The 22,826-nt window shown below is 35.4% G+C and overlaps 5 protein-coding genes and 1 pseudogene across 9 annotated transcripts; 4 read left to right on the top strand and 2 right to left on the bottom strand.

The window, feature by feature from the left end:
- The first annotated feature begins 40 nt into the window (after nt 1-40).
- LOC110427036 (homeobox protein) lies at nt 41-1,459 on the top strand. Its single transcript, XM_021442397.1, has one exon. It carries the CDS (start codon nt 825-827, stop codon nt 1,335-1,337), a length of 513 nt encoding a protein of 170 aa, XP_021298072.1. The 5' UTR covers nt 41-824; the 3' UTR covers nt 1,338-1,459.
- Nucleotides 1,460-2,526: 1,067 nt separating this feature from the next.
- Nucleotides 2,527-8,143, top strand: SWC2 (DNA binding protein SWC2). 4 transcript variants are annotated; one of them, XM_021442642.2, is made up of 12 exons: nt 2,527-2,806; nt 2,933-3,002; nt 3,300-3,371; nt 3,478-3,521; nt 3,600-3,855; nt 5,063-5,138; nt 5,228-5,353; nt 5,473-5,541; nt 6,480-6,522; nt 7,042-7,107; nt 7,325-7,522; nt 7,794-8,143. In XM_021442642.2, exons 1-11 carry the CDS (start codon nt 2,736-2,738, stop codon nt 7,512-7,514), a joined length of 1,083 nt encoding a protein of 360 aa, XP_021298317.1. In that variant the 5' UTR covers nt 2,527-2,735; the 3' UTR covers nt 7,515-7,522; nt 7,794-8,143. The 4 variants fall into 4 exon arrangements, with proteins under 4 accessions (XP_021298317.1, XP_021298316.1, XP_021298314.1 ...); XM_021442641.2 differs by having other exon boundaries at nt 7,774-8,143; XM_021442639.2 differs by having other exon boundaries at nt 2,528-2,806; nt 7,738-8,143.
- Nucleotides 8,144-9,529: 1,386 nt separating this feature from the next.
- On the top strand, nt 9,530-10,411 carry LOC149526412 (uncharacterized). The gene is given in 2 exon segments (XM_089785442.1): nt 9,530-10,271; nt 10,274-10,411. Coding segments are annotated over 2 exon segments (828 nt in total). The 5' UTR covers nt 9,530-9,581.
- Nucleotides 10,412-10,506: 95 nt separating this feature from the next.
- Nucleotides 10,507-11,068, top strand: LOC149526411 (putative methyltransferase At1g29790 pseudogene; annotated as a pseudogene).
- A 2,830-nt stretch (nt 11,069-13,898) lies between these two features.
- LOC110427138 (BAG family molecular chaperone regulator 1-like) lies at nt 13,899-15,908 on the bottom strand. Its single transcript, XM_021442561.2, has 4 exons — nt 15,261-15,908; nt 14,897-15,153; nt 14,634-14,780; nt 13,899-14,543 (listed from the first exon to the last, which is right to left on the bottom strand). Exons 1-4 carry the CDS (start codon nt 15,493-15,495, stop codon nt 14,289-14,291), a joined length of 894 nt encoding a protein of 297 aa, XP_021298236.1. The 5' UTR covers nt 15,496-15,908; the 3' UTR covers nt 13,899-14,288.
- A 1,471-nt stretch (nt 15,909-17,379) lies between these two features.
- LOC110427038 (lysophospholipid acyltransferase 1-like) lies at nt 17,380-22,098 on the bottom strand. Of its 2 annotated transcripts, XR_002446229.2 has the most exons (10): nt 21,858-22,098; nt 21,386-21,765; nt 20,553-20,608; nt 19,975-20,195; nt 19,470-19,875; nt 18,900-18,985; nt 18,656-18,719; nt 18,458-18,570; nt 18,038-18,242; nt 17,380-17,859 (listed from the first exon to the last, which is right to left on the bottom strand). XR_002446229.2 is itself a non-coding variant. In XM_021442400.2 (9 exons), exons 1-9 carry the CDS (start codon nt 21,924-21,926, stop codon nt 18,105-18,107), a joined length of 1,533 nt encoding a protein of 510 aa, XP_021298075.1. In that variant the 5' UTR covers nt 21,927-22,097; the 3' UTR covers nt 17,901-18,104. The 2 variants fall into 2 exon arrangements, 1 of the variants encoding a protein (XP_021298075.1); XM_021442400.2 differs by lacking the exon at nt 17,380-17,859 and having other exon boundaries at nt 17,901-18,242; nt 21,858-22,097.
- Between the last annotated feature and the right edge of the window lie 728 nt (nt 22,099-22,826).

Genomic DNA, 22,826 nt, shown 5'->3' with positions numbered 1-22,826 from the left:
TTTTTCTCACGGGAAAGCATCATCTTGATTGTAACTGCTTCAAGGTAAAGTTGGTTGTTTGTGATAGGTGGATCTATTCCATTGCTTTATCAGATTTGGTTTGTTTTCATTTCGTTCTTGTTGGTAGAACAGTTGGCTGTGGTTAATGGGAAAATGACCAGGACTTGGTTGTCAGTTGATTTCTTTGTATTTTTCTCACTTGCTTGTTAATAGTATATGATTTAGTATTTACGCAGTGAAGCAATAATCAAACAGGATGGACAATTTTCTCAGTCAGTGTATGCTAATACTCTCTTTTGACTTGGATGTGTAACATCCATGTTTATAAGCTTTTCAAGATTTTCCAATCTCATGCCGGTCGGGGACATTGTTTCCCACCTGATTTGATGCTTGCCTCCTGGTGCTCGATGTCGGTGGGATCTAAGTTGGGTTTATTATAGTTTGTCACAAAATCATTATCTTCTTATAAGTTTTTCAAAATCATTTTATTTAGTCATTGAGAATGAAGTACCTTATTTCTTTTAAAGTACTTACTTCCATGTGGAATCGAAGTATTTATTTCTTTTGAAACTTGACAGGACACAGTGATTCTAGTAATGCTCACGTCGATATAATTGTGTCCAGATTGTTCACATCCTTGACTTTGTGGTTGGTGAAGTGGCATTGTGGCAACGGTCAAGAAATTTGAACTAGCAAAAGGTGTATAAGAATCCGCTGCTGGGCAGCGCTTTATCCTTCTGAATCATGTACTACTATTTACATATATTCCCACATCTATCGAGAAAAGCGGCTGAGCTAACTCAGTTCTCAGTCTCCATTAAACCATGAAAATGTCCAAAGCTCTGAAGAAGCTCAAGTTCTGGTCACGCAAGAAGAGAAAAAGAAAGTCCCTCGGCCTAGAGCCTTCATATCCTGATTCCTCCCATTGTCATTGCTGTTACTCGTGCGCCTCAACGCAGCCCTCAGCGCCACCGTTGCCATCATGGCTGCAGGCAGAGCTAACCCAAGATGCCATTCATACGGCGGATCAGGCTGAGCCATTCCCAGTCCCAGAATTGTCATATCCAACTCTGTTTCAGTGCCCGGCACCAGAAGATACTGTATCAGAAACAGAAAGCCATCGTAGTCCCATTTGTCCAGCTCCATCCTATCAGCAATACATGGATCCGAATCCCGTCTATGGCCTGCCTGTGGTGCAGCAGGCAGGTAGAAGAGAGAGATCGGCTGGGTTTTTCGGTTGTATGATTGATTTTGGCGTCCATCTAATCCGATGCTTCTGTCCATGTTTCCGCATCAGAGAAGAAAGTTCGCAGACAATTGTGAAACCGTCAATCTAACAAGTGTTCGTAATTTAGAGACTATATTTAGTTTTGTATAGCCGAACATGATATGTGTGATTTGTGATCCCATCTTTGCTGCTTCATTTTCATACAATAAGATACATATTATTTTCTCTTTATTTATTAAATATAAATTGAAAATTTGGAATTTGAAAAAATTTAAATAAATTCCAAATCATTACGCGGTGAAAGCCGACCTAAACATGACGGATGTCTAGAAGGTGTCAGGTGGAGAGTAGGGATTTAATTTGAAATTTGATAAATTTGTAAAAGATAATCATGAAATTAAAAATATTTAACTATACCTTAATGAGATGGAATAGTTGTTTTTATGAGATTTTCCCAATTATTATTTCGCATATTTAAAGAATATTTTTTCATTAGAAAAAAATGGTTATTTATATTAATTTTTTCATCAAACATGAAACAGTCAATTCATTTGAAATCAATTTAAAAAAAATCAAGTTTTTAAAATTAAAAATATGAATTTAAGATGTGTTTTTTGAACTAAAAATATGAATTCATTAAGTTATTTTTAAAATTCGGGTTTAATTTAGATTGGAGCTAAATTTCAAAATTGTTTGGGATAGAATGAGAAAAATTTTAAATTATTTTAAATATTTAAATAAATTTTTATAAAAATGTATATTTATGAAAATTCATTTTGTGGTAAAAGTAAAACTAATAGCGTTGATCATCGGAGACGGAAAAGCAAATTATGATGGATGTCTAATAGGTGTTGGGCGGAAAGCGGGAATTTAACTTGAAATTCGAAAAATTTATAAAGAATAATTATGAAATTAAAACTTTATAAAAAATAATTATTTTGTATTATGGATGTTAGGTTAAAAGATAATTATTTGTACCAAATTTTTTAAATTGTTATTTCACATATTTAAAGAATAATTTTTTGTCAAAAATCATCATTTTAATTAACCTTTTGAATCTAACATCGAAATGATCAGTTTTCTTAAAATCAATTCTAAAATATTATGCCTTTTAGAATGAAAACGCGAACACATTACATGATCTTTGCATTAGAAATGGAAGCCCCATGACACATGAAGCAGAATAACCCCAACCTTTCGACCCCGATCGGATAGGTTATTTGTACAATTCGGGTTCAGTTTCGGGTTCGGGTTCATGTGATATCTTAAAAATGGTTCGGGGCGGGGCGAGAAAACCGGGGCCCAACTCATGATCATCTGCTTTAACTAGACAAAAAGACTGGCCTTCACTCGAATCCTTGTTGCTTCCCCACCCTGAATCTGATTAAATAAAATAAAAAATCCAGCGTTTCTTTTCTTCTTTGGGTTCCTTACTATTACTATCAACTGAACCCATAAATCCTTCGGGCCTTCTCTTCCTGTTTTGATTTGATAGCTTGTTGCAGCCATGGAAACTGGTAAAGAAGAAGAGACGCACGTCTTTCTGGATCCTGCTTCTCGAACAACTAAAGGGAAAAGGTTACAACTTCAACCTAAGATGAAATAGTATAATTATGATTTAATTTTCTTATTTTTATTATTTATTGTTAAAATAAAAAAAGGAAAAAATTCTGGAAATATTTGAACGCTATTTGTTATTGCCAGGATGACAAAGTTACTGGACGAGGAAGCTGAAGAAGACGAGTTGTTTTGGAATCAAGAGGCTTTCAAAGAGGTAAGCTCTCACTTCTTTTTCTTCTTCTGAAGTACTAGTACGGGTAAACATGCTCATTATTTTCATAGATGATGGGTAGATGACGTGTTGAAATTATGAGTGGATTCGTGTCCCTTAAGTTCATGTAAAACCCTAAACCCTAATTGTTTATTCTATTTCTAAGACCAATTTTTGGAGTGACTAGGAATTAAGGTCACTACTTCTTGGAGTTTAGTTTTTATGGAGTTATAATTTTGGAAGATTTGATATGTTACATGCATTTACCGTTATTTCTGTTTGTGGTCCTCTTCTCTTCAGGAAGACAATGATACCAATTATGAAGAAGAACAGGAGGTTGCTGATGTGTTTGACAGTGATTTTGATGAAGATGTGTGTATTGCTTTCGTCTCTACTTTTGTTTCAACCCATATTCAATTAAACTTCACTCATGTCCTCTGTTGAAATTTGACTCCCTTCTATGGACTATGGGTGCTAGGAACCTGAGCCAGATGATGAAGCAGAAAATGAAACAGAGGAAAGGTTTTACTTCTTTTACTCCCCAACTCATTCATATTTACATCTCCTTAATTGTTATTATATATTAAATTTTGTTTTCAGGGTTCGTACGAAGAAGCGTTTAATTTTTCCTGGAAAGCCTTCTATGAAGAAAAAGAAGAAAAAGAAAGTCCTTTCGAAGTTAGATGGTGATCCCATGGATGAAAAGTCGACTCAAAAGCCTACCTCTCCACAACATCATGATGCCCCTGATGATGCAGAAGGTGAGAGAATCATTAGGAAATCTACAAGAACTTCAGTCATTGTTAGGCAAGCTGAGCGAGATGCAATACGTGCTGCTTTGCAAGCAACGATGAAGGCAAGTTTGATTATTGTATCTGTATTCCTTGTTCTTTTCTAGGGACATATATCTAGCATACATTGGTAGTCATCTCAAAAACGTTAAAAGAAAATGGATCATTGTATTAGTCAGTGCATATATCTTTTCTAGCAGCTATACATGATGCTTTTCTTTAGTTTGATGAGATTTGGTTCAAACTAAAGCAAAATAATCTGACCTGTGTTTTCTTATTGGACCGTTTTGGTATTATCCTTCTAATATTTGTTCTTGACACAATTGTTTTTCTGGAACCTTTGTTTAGTTGTGACTGATGAGAGAATTAGGCAGATGTTGGAGAGGTGTGGGGCATGGTTGTCTCAAAGCCACATAGTATTTCCTACATTAGCCATGTATAATTGATGTCTTTGTACAATTAAATGGCTTTCCTTCCCCAGTGTAGAGGAAAAGATAAGTAAATGTACCCACTAATGTGATTTGACTTACTTAGCATTGAGAGTTCATACTAGATAACAGTTTATATAGTAGATGTGATTTCTTTAACCAATATGTAATTGATTTTGATTTCTTAGGGGTGAATTTAAGTTTAGATTAGTATTGCAATAACGGTGTTATAGTTTAAATTTAGATTAGTATATGTAGAATTGCCTAACAAAGATTTCAAGGTCATAATATCATCCTATACTTTGTGCATGCATCTGAGTACTGGCTTTCTCATTGAACATTAGATGCATAAATGGTTACAGTCACTTGCTCTAACTTTTTTCATTGTGAAGTTAGCTATTTCTTTGAGACTATGATGTAGTTAGAAAGCAACAAAAACATCATTACTATTATTTTCTAAAACTTGCATGCACCATTGGTTGAAACTCATGAATTATATGTATAAATATATATATATATATATATATATATAAACGCGTGATCAAATTCATTAAAAAGGTCATGAGAGCATTCCATTAATAGTTGACTGGGATGTCTTCATGACCCCCACTAACTTGTATGAATGAATTTGGCCATAATTACTACGGTTGCTCCATGACTACTGCTTGATTCACTTTCGGCTTCTTAACACTATTATACGTATCATGTGTTTCGTGATATAAATTTCATGTGATTATACAATATGGATACACACACACATTATGTGATTATATAATTTGGATATATGGAGTGAAATGCAGTTATGCAATGTGATTATGTTTTTAACATACTTTTTTATAATCAGCCAGTAAAAAGGAAAAAAGAAGGTGAAGAAAAGAGGATGACTCAAGAAGAGATGCTTCTGGAAGCAGCACAAACAGGTTCAGGATGGAAATTTCCCTATGAGTTTAGATTTCTGAGCTTCTTCTTATTTGATTTTAACTTGAATTTATGTATTTTAATTTTGCAGAAATCATGAACTTAAGGAATTTAGAGCGTGTGTTGGCAAGAGAGGAAGAAGTTAAGAAAAGAGCAATAATCCACAAACCTGTATATGGCGGTCCACAGATTAAATATGTGTCAAAAGATGGCAAGAGTACCTTGATAGCTATTGATTTTAGTTCTAAAATGCAAGAAAAATTGAATATATGATTGTTGATTATATGGGGTTTGTTAACTGAATTGATTTATGCTAATTTATGCAATCTTTTGCAGGTTGTTCATATCTAGAATTTAGTAAAGGATTGTCATTTCAGTCAGAGCTCTCAACCACATCGCCCCCATGTAAGTTCCATGTGGTCATGAGTTAATGTTAACAAAATTGCTGATATGGACTCTTCATTTTCTTTCTTATCATTCATATCTCTGAAGAATTTTTGGTGGGTTCTTGCCTCTGTTGGCTTTATTTTCCTCTGCTTTTTGGGTCTATCAATAATAAATCCCTCAGTTGGCTTAATTGCAGAAATCATGACCCTCAGAAATCTGATTTTTGGTGCTAAAGAATTTTTGCTGATCTAGATTTCAATTTCCTTCTGTTGGCTTTATTTCTTCTGGCTTTCTCTTATTTTATTTTTCCTGGCTGTTATTTGAACACAATCATTCAGTAATGCAACCTGTTGAAGTTGAAAAATCTTTAACCCCTGCATTTCTGGAACTCGTTGTAGGTGCATTAGTTTAGATATCTACTGCTGCTACAAGTTCAGCTATTTTTGCTTGTACTAGACATAGATCATTAGGGTTTGCATGGGGATTGAAATTAATCATCTTTCTGTTTTGGTCTTCAGTTGCCATTCCACCATTTGAGGTAATATAATGTTACTGCAAGGGGAAAATGAGGTGCTGAGGGATATCAGCTAATGGTTGTAGAATTTGTATTCTCATAATAAAAGTCTTTTCTATTAAATGTTATAGGTGACTTTTGTTACCAAGGAGATTAATAACATTAGAGTTGGTTTGTTGCTAAATTTTTGTAATGGCCCACAAATGCTGTGTTAATTACAATAAAATTATCTAACATTATTGGCTTATAGAAATGAACTTTTCAATAGATTTTCTTGATGAAGCAGAAGTGGAAATCCAAATTGACATTAATTAAAATACTTATTATACTTTAAAGAACTAAAACTAAAAGGGGCTTTACCTGGTCTTTGTTTAATGATAATTTTTTATTTGCTCCTTGAATATGTTTTTGATTTATTTATTTTATTTATCTTTGTATCCAGACCCAGAAAAGGCCATTTGTGCTGTTACTGGATTGCCTGCCAAGTAAGAGCTTATTTTCATTACAGTTATTTCTTGATCTTCCATTTTAAAGTCTTGCTGCTGACTAAATTGTTTTCTGCAGCATTACGAACTAAATGATGATTTCTAAGCAGTTGTACTTGGAGCATATTAAAATTTTCTTTGGGAGAAGTGTTTTTCATAAATTTGCTTTTCTAAGTTTCTAAAGAATTAATTAGAGCTGGTGAAGTTCTTTTCACCTTAACTTTTATCTTTCTTTAGTCTGATGTTGACATTAGGCTCTTCCGTTTAAGATGCCGTGCTAACAATCATCAATCAATCAGTTTTCAATAGCCTCTAAATGTATGGAACAAATGTCATGACGTTGGGGAATACAAAAGTTAATTCCATGAGTTAGAGATAGGCTTCTCTTGAGTTGGGATAATAAATCATGTTTTTAATTTGATACAAATGTTAGTTTAATGATACTTCACATTTTAAGAGATATCAATTTGGCTAAGTCCATCCAACCTTATTTGTTTGAATTGTCGTTTGATATTTTAGGTACCGTGATCCAAAGACAGGGCTACCTTATGCAACCAAGGAAGCCTTTAAAATTATTCGAGAACGGTATGGCTCACTTCAGTTTTATCAGTGTCAATTCCTTAAGTTTTACATGTATTTATATTTAGGTTCACTTCACCCCTACCAAACAGTTGTGTAATTCTTCTGCAATTTCAGATATGCTACCCCCCTCCCCCAGTTTCCGAAGCAAAAAAAAAGAAAGAAGATAGAGAGGGGGCTAATCTTGATTTCTTTGCTGAGTTTTCTTTTGTTGCTTTTGTAGTTTTGAAAATGAGCATAGAAGTGCCCAAAAGGAAATGGACATGGGGGTCTTGTTTGATTCCCTTTCTGGTAAAGGTTTAATGCCCAGGCAGAGGAGATCGCACATTTCCAATAGAAGTCAAACATCACGGTTCCAATACTTTGGGCATTTCCATAGAACCCCAACTGATGATGATGAAGAATCTGATTAGTTGATATGGTAATTTCCTAAAATTTTCTCAGATAGAGATTGTGTTTGTTTCAGGAAGTGTCTTCGTAGGGCTTATCTATTATATCCATTGCAAAGCCTCCGTATTGGATACTTTGCAAACTAGATCAGTTTCCCATTTTTCTTTATAAAGTGAAAGAAGGAAAAGAAAAAGTATATTGATTGAATCCTATGAACTGACTCCATAATTGTTTCCACTATCACAGAGCAACTCTCTCTATGGTAGTAACTGCTAGCTACAGTGTGATTCATTTTATAACAGGGTGATGCTAAATCAAGGACAACGGGATATGTTCCTGGGAAGACTTTATGTTGTTACAGCCACTTGCAACAGCTAGCTACAGAGTGATTCAAGTTCTTCCATGGGAACATGGTTTCAAGGTTTGAGCTCTCTGCCTAAATGCTTACCCTGATTGTTTTTGTGATACTCATCCATTTCATTGTTAAAAGGATTATTTCCCTTTGCAGTAGGGATTATACATTTGGGCAGGTTTAGACCTTTGCAATGTGGCTGTTTAACTGTAAATGAGACCTATGGCTAAACTATAGACTCTGGAAAGTTTTTAAACTTTTCCTCTGGCATATAGAATAAGAATCATTGTTCAAACTGTATATATTATTTGCCATTGAACCACATTTCACGCTGCACTGTTACTGTTGGAACAATCTACAGAGTGTTCCACAATTATGATCTATATATTCTTTTTGAGCCATTTAAATGTGCGAATAGAAGCTCTATGAATATCAACACTGCAAAACTAAAACCAAAGAAATAGTTGACTACACAACTCCTTACTCTCTCTTGCACCACTCATTAAGATTATTGTGAATTGGATTTAGTGATCTGGAAGATCATTGGTGTATGAATGGAAGGAATATTAGGTTAAAGAAGGAGAATAATATCCAACATATAAGTCATTGACAGTAATTAACTTTATTGGGAAACTTTGCCGATTGTGGAGTAGATCAACTGGCCCATGCCACAGTTACTCAAAGTGGGAAGTAATATGAGAAGAAAAGGAGCTTATAGTTAGAATCATGGCAGAATGGGTAAAGTTGATGAACCAAAAGGGGAAGAAGAAAGAGAAAAATAAATGCTTCAATTAAGAGAAGCTGCATGAAGGATGGTGCAAGCATAACGTAGATGGCCGGGTGCTGGAAAGCAATAGCCGCAGGAATGCAGGATTGGAACATTAGGACAATAATGCTAAGTGGATGATTGAATTATTGAACAGCTTGGGCAATTGCAGTGTTTGATTTGGAGTGATGACGTATGCATCTCGGCATCTTGATTAGTAGAGCAGCAGCAGTAGAGTTGAAGTTGAATCAGACTTTGCTACAGCTATCCAGAAGGTGAGAAAATGACTACAGATATCCACTGTCATTACCACATAGTCATTTCCATAAGAGTATTACTTGGCAATGGATAAACTAGGAGACTGAAGCACTTGTAATATAGTCTGAAGAACTTTTGTGCAGATTGACTTGCCAATTGGAGCTTGCCCCAACCCAAACTCTAATCAATGCAAACTACAAGTGTAACACCAGCTTAAATTTAATAGTATAATTTCTTTTTATCCTTTTAAGTATTAATTTGATTAAAATTAATAAGTATAACCAAAAGAATTACTCTATTAGTAACTTTAAAGAGTACATGAAAATATAAAATCTCTTTCATATTCATTTTTTAAATTCTAATTTTAAAATTTATTAATTTTTATTTTTTTATAGTTTAATAGTGTGTGGATATTATACCTCCATGATACATTAGATAATATAGAATGTATTAGCAATAAGGATATGGAGTTCTAAAGATCGGCGCCGCTGCAATGGCACGTGAGCGCCCATTAGAAACCATCATACTTTTAACGCCGCCTTCGGCGAATCACAGTGAGCGAAGTTCCATCAGAACGTGAAGCCTTGCCTCGTTCTGCGCTAATTTGCATGCATTTAATTACCATGATCTTCTCTCGGTTTCTCTTTCCTTCCCCAATCTAACCTGACCGGTCTGCAAAGAATCAAATTTGCATGAAACAAAGAAGCATGGGAAATGAAGGGGAAGACAACCCAAGAAAGCAAAGTGCTTTTAATGCCCCATCGCAACCATTACAAGCTCAAGATGATTGCGCTTGTCATTGTTACAAACCTGCTCTCTGTCTACATCTTCAGTGACCCTTTCAGCTTATCAACGCACTCCAGCCACCTCCCTCATCTCCTTCAGGACTCCACGTCTCTGTTGCGAGAGCTCAACTCTACCAAGGCCCAACTCCTTGCCAGCTACTCTCTCATTGCTGAGTTACACCACAAGATCAACTCCACCAACTTGCTTGTACAGGCCCTGCTTATTGAGCTGACCCGTGAACGAAAGCCTTCGGTCGAGAAACCAAGTGAAGCTATGAAGGTCAGTGATGATTTTGGCAGCATTGCTGCTATGTCTGATGAACTCAGGCTTGCGATTCTCCCTCAGAAGCTTCCATTAGGGTACTCGCCAAGGATGGGATCCGATGAGATCTATTCGCCTGTTGGAGCAGGCTGCTTGAGGTTTCAAGAGGAGCTGGCTCAGTACATGACGTATGACATCGGTGGGGAATGCCCGGTAGATGATGCTTTTGCTCAAAAGCTTATGCTCAAAGGGTGTGAACCACTCCCTCGCCGGAGATGCCATCCCAAATCTCCAGTTGGTTATGTGGAGCCAACACCATTTCCAGATAGCCTGTGGGTAATTCCGTCTGATTCCAGCATATAGTTTGCGATCCCTACACCTGCAAAAGCTACCACTGCCTGATTAACTGCAACAAGTTTCCAGGGCACTTTGACTGCAAGGACTGCTTCGACTTGCGGGGCAGAGAAAAAAGACGGTGGCTCTACGAAGAGGACTAGATTATGGAATCGATCAAGTTCTGCAAACAAAGCCTCCTGGGACTATCAGAATTGGGCTTGACATTGGAGGTGGGAGTGGCACTTTTGCTGCAAGGATGACAGAGAGGAACATCACCATCATCACTAGCTCAATGAATCTTGATGGACCCTTTAATAGTTTTATTGCATCCAGGGGCTTGATCCCAATCCATGTTAGTGTTTCGCAGAGGCTTCCATTCTTTGACAACACACTAGATATTGTGCATTCAATGCATGTTTTGAGCACCTGGATCCCTGATGCCATGCTTGAGCTCACCTTGTATGACATTTACAGAGTGTTGAGGCCAGGGGGCCTCTTCTGGCTTGACCATTTCTTCTGCCAGGGCTCACAGCTGAACCAAACCTATGTTCCAATGTTGGGTCGAATTGGATTTAAGAAACTAAGGTGGAATTCGGGGCAGAAACTTGATCGTGGAGTTGACAAGAATAAGTGGTACTTCTCTGCCCTGTTGGAAAAACCAATGACCTGAGAAAGTTTCTTCTTTTCTTTCTTGCCAATCACACCAAGTTTCCAATGACTTTTTCCCTTAAATTACGGACAATATCCAATAATTTACGAAAATTTCACTTGAAATATTGTGAAACATTTCTTAAGATTTGACTTAACTTTGTGTGCGCGTGAACCCACTCTGTTTTCATTACTTGCAACAAGCTCATAGAGTGTTTTCATATATAAAACTTTCACCTTTTAAGTATTTTGACAATGTGAGATGTTTGAATTTTATGAGAATTAAGTGATTGGCTAAACTTATATAATAATATTCTAAAGCATTTTACATCTTTGCAATCAATTCTTCTATTATCTATTTACATATGAAGAATTCATTCTAATTACAGTTTCATCATAATATGCAACAAACAAGAAAAAAGATATATTTATATTTGATGTACTTACAGTGAATATAAATTATTATAGTGTCTGATTATATCATTATTTGGCTCAAGAAAATTGTCAGAAATCAGACCAGCTAATGGAAAACCATATGATTATCATCAGCAATTTCGTGATAGCTTATTGTGGCGGATTTGACAATTTCCGAATTCCCACCCATTTCTTCAGTTTGATGCACTGCAGTCAAGCCTTAGTAGTAATTTCTTGAATGACCAGTTCTTAAGAAGAGGCTCCTTCCTGTCTTCCCATTCTGTCCAACAGCTTCCTTGCTGTCTCTCCCTGAAATTTTAGCCGTGTCATCAAGCTTCATCTACCTTTTATCAGTTCTATATGTATAGATTTGAGGTTTTTCACCAAAACATAATCAACAATTAATCAAAAAAAAATTAAGATGAAAACAAAAGCTCTCCTTTGCTTATAAAAATTAGTATCCCATTACGGTTTTTTGAAAATTAATAATCGTCCAAGTGTTGTATCTTTATGTCTCTTTGGAAGTACAAGTTTTCACTCCTTAATTATGAGCATGCTTTTGTTATATCTTTATTTGTGTTACAGAAGCTTGATAATGGCCACTGCTATTTGAGCTTCTAGGTCCCCTATTTGATGTCAGATGTTCATTGAAGACACCAAATTTCTAAATTTTGTGGGTGCTAGGCTAGCTTATACGTTTTCCATTTATTCGCATGGCCTTATCGGAAATCGACAGGAGAAAGAACTAGTGCGACATCCTTATCAAATTCAAATGTAACGGATCTCATGTTAATATCAGACAGGATGGATCTTGGACTTATAAATAAGAGTCTTTAGAGTTAAAAACATGAGCTTATGACAAGTAATATCAAAATAACCTAACTCTTCACTGACGGGATACTTTTTATAATAAATACCAAGTCAGCGATAAACTCGGGCCAAGGCATTGCACGATTAAATTGGCCTAATAAATAATAACATTCCTTCATCTAACATAATGTCCTTTGGTTGGAAACATGAATCCTTAACGCAAGGACCAACTTTCGCTCGTGCTTCTTTGTCTTTGCCTAGCTATCGCCTACAAGGAAAAATGAAAGATAGAAAATTTAAGGAATAAAAATGGCCTGGCCCCATTGTTGTGTCTTCACTCCAAAGCTAATGGACCGGTAGGAAGGATCTCAGGCTTTATCAAATGCTTTTGTGCTTGTTGTTGCAGATCGAGAAATGATATATCTCAATCAAGTTTTGGTGTTTCTATAAGTAAAGAGGCAGATGTGTCATGGCAATTTAAAGCAGCACTGCCAAGTGTAAGAAGTAGGCAACTTTACTTTAAATGCAACAGTCCCACCTTCCTGGTGAACTGTTTGTGTTTGAAGTTAAACTTTCTCCCAAGAGTATCAGGATTCCCACATGTAATTCATTTCCCAAGTGGAATGAACTGATTTTGCTTTCCTGCAAAACCATATTTAGAAAGTGATAGTCTGACTAACAAGCTGAGGGAAACTCCAATGTTATCAGAAGAATTTGCCAGAAAGGAAGAATGGAAGGAAAAGGAGCAAGCTTTCCCTGTTCTTGTTCCTTTACTCCAAAGCTAATCAAGAAGCAGCAGCAGATATTTTTCTTTTTTTTTTGAAAGATTGGAGTTTCATTGCAAAGGAGGATGGAAAAATCCCCTTAAAAAAAAACATCAGTAAAGAACCAGTGATTTGTGGGCTATACCTGGGCAGAAAAGGCAGGTATATTCACCAAATCTTACTCATAGCTACCCACAAAAATCTGCTATACAAAAATCAGACAACTATAAACTTCCCATGACTGATACATGCACAATCCTGCCTATACAAAACACATCAAATCATGGCAGCAGATATTTTTCTTGACAACTTCAAATCTTTGGGGCTCAAATCTTTTTGGTTTCCCTGTATAGAACTCATTGGATTCCTTGTTGGTTCTTCCTTATGATAGTTATTTATCATGTTATCTGAATTTAACATTAGAATTCTTTCAAAATCAATCCTTTTTCTCCCTTCCAATATCCAGCCTCAGATAATGTGCAGTGTGACAAATTTTGAGGTAAAGATTATCCACATCAGACAGGGAATGATGCAATTCTATAATCTTGCAAGGATTATTGTCTGGCCACTTGCAATCAAGCAACCTAATCTGTTTTATTCCTTCTGTCTAGATACAGACTATAATTCACATAAATCTAACACTTACCAAATACAAGTAGTCTGGCCAATATGAGTTATATTGAATCTTTCAAGGCTCAACTACACTTTAATTTATGAGTGCCACTGTGCATATATAAAACATTATTGAAGTAATATTTCAGTCTTTCTTAGTTGTCTTGCCCTCCAAAGTCAAACTCAAACCTAACTTTCAATGGTTCTGGTATGATTACTTTATATCATTTCCTAATGGTCTTGGTCTTTTTAGTATTTGTTTCCCTATTCTTTCAGCCTCACAAGGAAAAAGGATTTTTAGATGACCAAAGCAAACTTGTTCATTGATCAATCTCTTGCATGTAGAACAGGCTAAACATATATGATTAAGAAGTTTGAATTGATAGGCCTGCTGGTCCCATGCCAGAAAGATCATTCATTTCTCATTAATTGCTATTGAACTTAAGGGTGAGATCGATTGGCTTTTGTGGTCCCAATCCTCAGAAAAGGGAGACAGAACATGGAACAGCTGCTTTAACAAAGCCTTCAATCTCCATCCCTAACCCCCCCAAGGCTCTTCCCCCACTTTTCCTCATTTTCTATGTACAATTTGCAAAGAACCAATTCTCTAACAAGGACAAAAGTGAAAGATGCAAACCGACATTGTGAGGATAAGATCAAATTTTATTGTCCAACAAAGAAGAGAAAGCCATATCATTCTAGCTATCTGTATAATCTCTCATCATATGGATTTACTCAAGGAATCGCCATCTCAAAGCAGCATTGAAACTGGAATTTTCTGCCACCAATGTTAGTCAAAAGTTTCCCATTTTGTTGTGAAGACAACTGACTGTTCAGATTGCCTTTGTGTTTGCTGCAGCATGGGCATTTGCGCTAGTAAACTCTTCTGCTTCTCTTGTGTTTGCTCTTTTTGTGCTGCTATAGGCCCTTTCCCTATTGATTGCTCATGTTGCTTCACTGGGATTTTGTCTCCTTTGCTTCTTGGCATTGTGTTCGGCAACTTCATGGCATCAAGAGTTTCAACCTGCTTTTGCAATTTCCTTTCCTTCAAGAAAGATCAAAAGAAAAAGTGATTAATGGAACTGAAACAAATTAAGTTTAAAAGGTAATGAGCTAATCACAAATGCCAGCAAACCAGAATTGTCTTTTGGGATTTCAAGTCTCCAATGACAGCCAGTTCATCCAATTTAACTAAACTTGTCATCAAAAGTCCAGTCAAATGATCCACATCCATCTGCTGAACTTTGCTGCCTCTAGTAACTGTTGTCTCCAAAGCTTTAACCTAACCAGTTGCAATGAAAGAACAATGTTCATAACAAAATCTCTATCAATATATCCCAGAAAAATTGTGGTAAAAGAAGTGGCAAAACAGGCAGATGATGTTTCAGAGAGAATGACCTGCTCAGCAAATTTGTCTACTTCCAAGCCAATTTGTAATAAAGATTTGGAAGACTTTTCCATCTTAGCAATTTTTAGCATCTCAAGACACCTTCTCTCTTTGCTTGCAATGTCTTCAACCAACACCATTTTTGATCCATCTTTCACTCTTGCAACATCTAAAAATGCCTTTGAATCTCTCTCCTTTTTTCTGTATATCAGCTTCTGATCCAAGGGATGCAATCCGGTATGATCTGCCAGCATCTTCTTCAATTCCCCTACAAACCAAAAACAAATCAATACCCTATACTCTTTCACTGCAAAACCTGAACATTCAAAGTCATTTAGATATAGCAAAGAAAAGGGTTCAAAGAATTCCAATTACCAAAGCTTGCTTGAGAACTAACACGAATTTCATGATACGTAGAGCCATGTTTCACTCTGACCCTAATGGTGGGAATTGGAACAGAACTCTGATTGGAACTCCAATCCCGCTTCTGAACCAACATTCCTCCTGGCCTAACTTCCCACTCCTTAGGATTCACACTGCCTTCACTGGCACCGCCAACATGTTTCTTGTCAGGCATTGAACACTCCCCTTTAACCTTTGAATTCATCATCAAACCATCCAAGCTTGTAAGACAATAAAAGTACTGCCTGTGCAATAAATGCCAAGAAACCAAACTGGAGATATTTCTTAGTCTTCCCTCGACTTAGAGGCAGTCCAGAAAGAGAAGCAAGAACATTAGATCTCCTCAGACTGTTGCTTCAAACAGGAAAGGTTTAGGCTTTGACTTGGTCATTTTACAAGCAAACAATTGCATGTAAATGATCGTAAAGAGAAAAAAAACAGAAGGCTATTTTCTCCTCACAGAAGCAATGAGGAGAGAAGGGAAACAAAAGGGTAGAGAAGAGAACATGAGAGGAAAAGCAATGGCCACCCAAGGAAGAATGTGAACAGAAGAATCTAACTATATAAAGAAACAAAATAAAAATCCTGTATCCTTGGAGATTAGCTCAAGTTAAGAGGGGCCAAACAAGGAAACGTTGGCTTTTCATATATTTCTTACGTTTCCAAACATTTACTTACATACCAAATTCATAGATTTTTCCCCTTAATGTATTCCATTTTCTCAAATACATAAAGAGTTTATGAGGAGTGCAATGCATTTAGAGTCATTTCATTCTTTGTTTTATTTTGGATGAAAATGAATATTTCATAAAAGAAATTCTTTGGTAAATTACTCCCGTTAATTATAATCTTACATAGTAATAAAATGTTATGTTTGCCTGTATAAAATTGTTTTTTATTTACGATTTTACATATTTATTGTTTCAGCATAACAGAAATATTTTATTATGATTGTAAAAAAATTATTTTGAAAAACATGAAATAGAATGGATACGTTCCTTTTATACAATATTTTTGTCACGCAAATCATTTTAGTAAAAAATAAATAAGTTTTGAACTTATAAATAGAAACATTCTTCTATTTCAATATATTTTTTAAATTAAAAATGTGGATTTGTGATAAATTTACGATGCTATAAAAACCGATACAAGCCATACCTTCTTGTTCTTTTTGATAACATGAGTTTGTTATGGGATTGATCTTTTTGGTCTGCACTCTTGTTCTTAATGACCTTTCTTGTTTTGGATATGTAAACAGCAACCAACAATTTGGTGTTAATTTGAGTTTGGAAGTAAAATCTGAGACAGGAATCTATCTAATAATTTTCCTACACAATTATTGAACCTTAAATTAAAAATATTTTTAAAAATTTAATACAATATCAAAATAATTACTATCCCATCTGTTAGCTAATCGACGAATTTTTTTTTTATTGATTCATGTTATATAATAAGTTTATAATCTTTTCTCGTGAAGTAAAATATCGAGATGATTGATAAAATTTAAATTGAAATCTAATGAAAATGGAAAATGAAGAAAAAAGGGAAATCAAATGGGAGGCCAAGGGATGTTTGCCTTTAAACTGGAAAGCAACAAATCTTGAAAAGGAGAAGATGGCAAATGGCCAGCTCTAGCCCAAAAAAAAAAATCTGCAGCCAGTTGGCATCTGTCTGTTTGCCTAATGGCTGCTGAAAAGACACTCATTTCAATTCAATATGATATGATACTATCTATTTAATAGTGTAGTAAGTTGAATTGTTGTTGAGTGATTCTTAAATTTTTATTTCTTGTGAGTAATTTAATTTTATAAATTAATTAAAAAAGTTTTAAAAGATTTATAAATATGAACATTATATGATAAAATCTCAAAGTGAATAAATACAAAATAAATTATAAATTTATAAAATATGAATTTTTTTAAAAAATAATAATAATTTCACGACAAAGTTATTAAGAGTCAATTCGAATTCAATTCCATCAACGTGACCCGAAGACAGAAGTGTTTTGGATTCAAGTAAAATAGAATATTACGAAATCTTATATTATGCAAGTAAATTTTTTTTTAAAATTTCTAAATAAAAATATTACACGTTCTATCAAATTAATTTATTCATCAAAAAATAATAATTACTTGACAATGACTCATCTCGTGAGATTAACTTTCTAGAAAGAGAATAATGACTGCAATTAAAATGACAAGTTAAGTCCAACTGTAACATTCCGGGTATGATTTTGCCATTGAGAGGCTAGCTGGAACAGAATTCCAAAGGTTGGAATAATAAAAAGGTTGACCATTATGACACGTGATCAAATTGAAAGCCTACAATTCTCTGATCTGCTGATCCACATCCAGCCTGCCGAGTAACTAGTGTTGTTGTTACTTTTTGACCAACAGGTTCTTCAGCTTTTCAGGTAAGACCAGAACCTTTGCCAACGGTATGGTATTGGGAAAGCAACAGCAATGGCAATGCCAGCCCAAAGCCAAAAGCAAAGCAGGGAATAATCACACCACAAGCGAGGAACATGGGGGAAAACAAAAAACTTCCAAACTGTCTCCAATGCTAACACCATCTAGTGGGAATAAAGCAGCAGAAAAAAAAAAGATATGAACAGGAATCAATCTGCCACCAGCATAAAATTAACATTGCAAGACTTCAGAAATGGTTGTTCCATATCATGTTTATGCCAAAACTTAAGACTAAATAAGATTAAAACTTGCTAGAAAATTCCAGGGTGGTAAGAACATTACAAATCATCCTAACCAGAGAAACCAGTGCTCTTCCTCACTCCAAAGAGAAGAATATACGGCTTTAGCCTCACTGTTCTTTACGGGCTTTAGATCTGGCAGGCTTGGCGGGTATAATGTAACCAAGAAGAATCAATGCTATGGGAAGGATGGTTCCGATATAGTACACACTACTGTATGAGGCAAGTGTCTCATGCATGCTTAATACCTGTACCATACAAAAGAAAAGCATATTAAAAACTATAAAATTATAGAAAATGATATATTTATTCATCCCTCTTGCTCATCCCGCACCATCCATCCATCAGTGTCATGGCCAACTGAAGGATGGCTTGATTGGGTGCATATATCATCACCCTAAAATTATAGAATTTCTGCTTCAAGTAGCTGATGGTTTAAACTCAGAGAGAGAGAGAGACTAACCATAAAACCAACGGCAGAGTAGTTCAGAACCAAGAGTGTGTAAGCAAAGTTCATCAAGACAAATGCTTTTTTCACAAGAGCCATATTCGTAGCTTGTTCCCATCGGAAAATAACTGTTCAGAAAGAAAGTGGGAGAGGTAAACAAACATAAACGCTAATAACAGATCCCAATAGCAACAAGGATTCTCAAAGCAGTACCTCTTGAACCAGCAATCATCAAAGCTGACTGAACAAAGAATATGATGTACCCAGGATACAATCCCTAAAACAAATGAGAAAGGACGAGAACAAAAGAAAATTGAACTGATGAGAGAAGTGCCAGGGAAATTTTGGGTGAATTCTGTCAATCATATTTTTATAAATTTGTTTTATACCAAAATGAAAAAAAGATGACAAGTATTGTGAACATCATAAAGCTTTTCAGTCAAGTAAAATGACTTACATGCCAAACAGCACTGACAGTCTGTGTGGCCAGCAACTGGAAAAACCCAGGTTTCTTCCCTTTTGTAATAAGTCTCTCATAAACATCTGCACCAACAGAGTATAAGTTTCATTTTCACTCAAGATATCTTATTACTTAAGCCTGTATTTGCTATAATGTTTCCACAGACATTAATGAGATGGTTGATGCTAAAAAAAGTAAAATAACTGTTGTCGCTTTAAAACATCAGATAGCCATACCATATTGTAATCAAATGTATATAAACTTCATATTGAACTGACTTATCTTCTTCTTACATGTGTTGACTCATTACACATAAAATGGAACTTTTGAGGGAGATTTTGACTAAACCAAAAAAAAAAAGCTACCAGTGGACCGCATCAAGAATCCTCAAAACAAAAAAAAATTTACATTTTCAAGCCAGAGGATAAAATAAAGGCAGGTTCAGAAACCAATTCCAAAAAATGTAAGATTTTATGCAATATATTCTTAAATATACCAACATCATATTTAAGCAAACCTAACAAACGAAAAACAGAAAAAAAAAAAAATAGAAAATGAAGGACTCACAATGACGAAGCCAGGTGCTGACTTGTATGTTCCACACAAGTGGTAACACAACAGAACTCTTTGCTAGCTCAACCCCTAGGATGTCAACATTCTTTGCACGATCCCACTTCGGTTTTGGGGGTGAAGATTCTGTCCATCCACTGAAACCAAGGCCAGAGATAATAATAGAGGCCTCCGAAATTGACCAGATGAAATAATATTTCCAACGTGCTGTAAAGCCAGACATATACTGGTAACTCAATTTCTTCCAGAATCCCCATTCTTGGTATATGGGTTCAGTAAAACGTGTCAAGGGATGATATGGTACAAGGTAAAGATACAATGCCATGCAGATAGCAGCTTGGACAAGTGCTCGGAAAGTCGCCCCATAAGGTGATGGAGATCTTTTATCTGAATGAGCCCAAATCTTGAAAGGGAAAAAAAGTAACAAGATTATTAAAGCTGCATACCAGTAACTTCAGAGTAGAAAAGGCATGCAGGTGTACAAAAAACATAATAAACCTACCCCCTTCCCTTCAGTCCACTCAAGGTAGTCCTTCATCTCATAAACTGGACCAGCAAAGTGACTGCCACAGCAGAGGCAGTACCCAAAATACTCAATCAATGAAGGCAACTTAATCAATCGATTTTTCTTCTGAGCCTCACGTAACCCTTCCTCTTTCAACAACCCATCATTGTAATTTATCGCACATGAAATGACTTTCAGTGTCAAGACCATCAACGCTCCTAAATACCAGAAGATAGTGCTCCACAATTAACTGACATGTGTAAAGTGCTAAAGAAGAATACTCTTGAGCACTCATGAGAAAACTACAGAAAATCTTTGAATAATAGTGTGCATAAATGCAAATGCAATTAAATCAATTGAATGTCAAGGTGGGAACAAATTTGATATTACGACACAAACACCAATAAACTACAGGTTGATGTTCATCACAACCAAAGGCAGCAATATGACGATTAACCTAATTTATCCATATCACTGAAGCATAGCAGATCTACAATTCATTTAAAATTTAAACCCTTGTAATCAAATTTTGAAGAACTTCTCACATGCAAAAGAGAAATTCCAAACATGCTTACCAGTCGCATCGATGCCTCCTTCCTTCCAAGCATCCCCGCTCATGTAATATACATGGCTACAAACGTATAGGAATAGTCAAGAATTCTGAAATAACAAAGCATTATTTACAAGAACCGAATTATCATGCATGCATCAAAAGGACTTTTAAACAAACTTCAACATACAATTGAATGAGAAATACTCTTATCCCAGATTTTCAGCATCTTATAATCTTAGATGGCAAAGGAATGATGCATGTACATGCATCTACTAAAGTATTCAAAAAGACAAACATGCAATCTTGTCAGTCAATTTGGCGTGAAGACCCAACAGGTCAAAGGCAAAAGCATTGGGTGTAAGATTTCCAGATTGCTAACATATTTCACCAATTTTTATAGAGATTAAATTAAATTTCTCAAACATCAGATTATGATATTAAACTCTCATCCATTCATAATTTTTCTCATTCATGCAAACGGAATGTACTCTCTAACATAAAATACCCTTCCTGAACTTTTTGTTTTGACTTTCTTTCCCAAGAAAAAAGTATCAGTTGGCTGCCAAGAGAAGCATTTCAATTAAATTGAAACAGAATCCTAATTAAGCAGGACCACACTAAATCGAACTTTCTTCATCTGCTAAGTCCAACATTACATTTCCATTCTTTATCAAACTTTCCATGTTTGATTATTAGAATAGAAATAATTCTATTTATAGAATTAAAAACCGAACATTTAAAACAAAATGCTGATCTTTCTTAATGACAACCACGAAAACATGACATGTAAAACAAATCTACCAAGAAAAATTCCCACGACATTCGGAAAATGGAAAATAAATTAAAAACACTTACCAGCCAATCAAATAACCAAAACCCAAGAAAAATGTGATAACCCCACACTTGGGCCGATAAAGAACCATTGCAGCATAACCCAACACCATGGGCACCAAGAAATGCAGATTCGAAGAGAACCCAAATGACAGATAGGAAAGCAACGCTCCTGAAAATGCTGAGTAAACGTGTTTAGCTAGTCGACCCGGAACAAGTCGCCATGAAAAACTCACCGGTATCGTCGCCACGAAACATAGAAGAAATCGAAGCACCGGCACCGATACCCCGATGGATTCCGCCATAGTTCCCATGTCGAGTTCCATCTTCGCTTTGGGATTTGAGTCTGACCGAGTCCTTTGAGTCCGCTCAGTAAGCTTGTAGCGGACGTCGATCTCTCTCTGCTGTGACAACCGAGAGAAGAAAAGGAAGTTAACGACTGAATATCGAAAATCGGACACGTTACGGATTTTGAAGTTTTCGCCTAGATTTGCACCTCGGGATATAAGAGTACAAAATTGTCCTCCTCTGGGGTTTTATCTCGTGCGGCCGTACTTAGGAACATACGCTTGATAGATTTGACTTTTGGTTCTAACAGGGTTTGACTTACCTTGAACCCTAAAAGTACAATAAGGTGATAGCATTATCTGTCGTCAGGCTTGGCTGATGATGATTGAGTGGAGAAAATCTATAGTTAGGAAACGACAGTGGAAACTGTCGAAGGGCACGCGCAACGTCAAACACAAAAATGGAACACCTTCGGCTTCGGTGGTTGCCTTGAAATCATCGAACCAATTAAGACATTAATTCTATAATGGGGAGAATTAAAATTTTGGATAATTTCCCATTACAATTATAAGCTTAGCTACTTTTCTACAGTTATTTACTTACGAGCACTATACTTTTATCATAATAAGATATTGATAATATTAAATATTAAAATATTTAAAATCTATGTAAAAATAAACTATGAAAATTCTATTTATTATATCATTCACGTATTAATAAAAATGTTCATGTGTTAGTCATGCAATGACAAAAAAAGATGGCAATAGTAGAAACCTGTTCTCAAAATTTTTAAAATTTCATAATCCAGTAATAATTGACTAATTTTAATAGTCTTAAGATTAAAATAAAACTTAATATAATAAAATTATTTTCCAAATCCCATTACCCCATCGCCTTGAGACTCAACATTCGTCCCTCAAACACCACTGCAATAGTGTGTAATTTATCCTTAAATTTAAAATCAAGTTATCTTATTTGGAGATAACTATATTGTGATATTATTTTTAAGTCTTGGGAATGTACAATATGATATACTGAGTATAGCATGAACTACACCAAAAATACATCTCTTATTTTAAAAATATATGCTATTAAAGAACATGTTATTTACAATTAATTTTTAAAATGTTTATCTTTTATTTTATAATAAAATACTCGATCTTCAAAATAAAATTTT

This window comes from Theobroma umbraticum, unplaced genomic scaffold (genome assembly GCF_002168275.2).
Source record: "Theobroma umbraticum cultivar Fairchild unplaced genomic scaffold, ASM216827v3 scaffold_228.0, whole genome shotgun sequence".
In the NCBI taxonomy this organism is placed as follows: Eukaryota; Viridiplantae; Streptophyta; class Magnoliopsida; order Malvales; family Malvaceae; genus Theobroma; species Theobroma umbraticum.
Note: the sequence above shows the minus strand (reverse complement) of the source record. Positions and strands in the feature narration are given on the sequence as shown.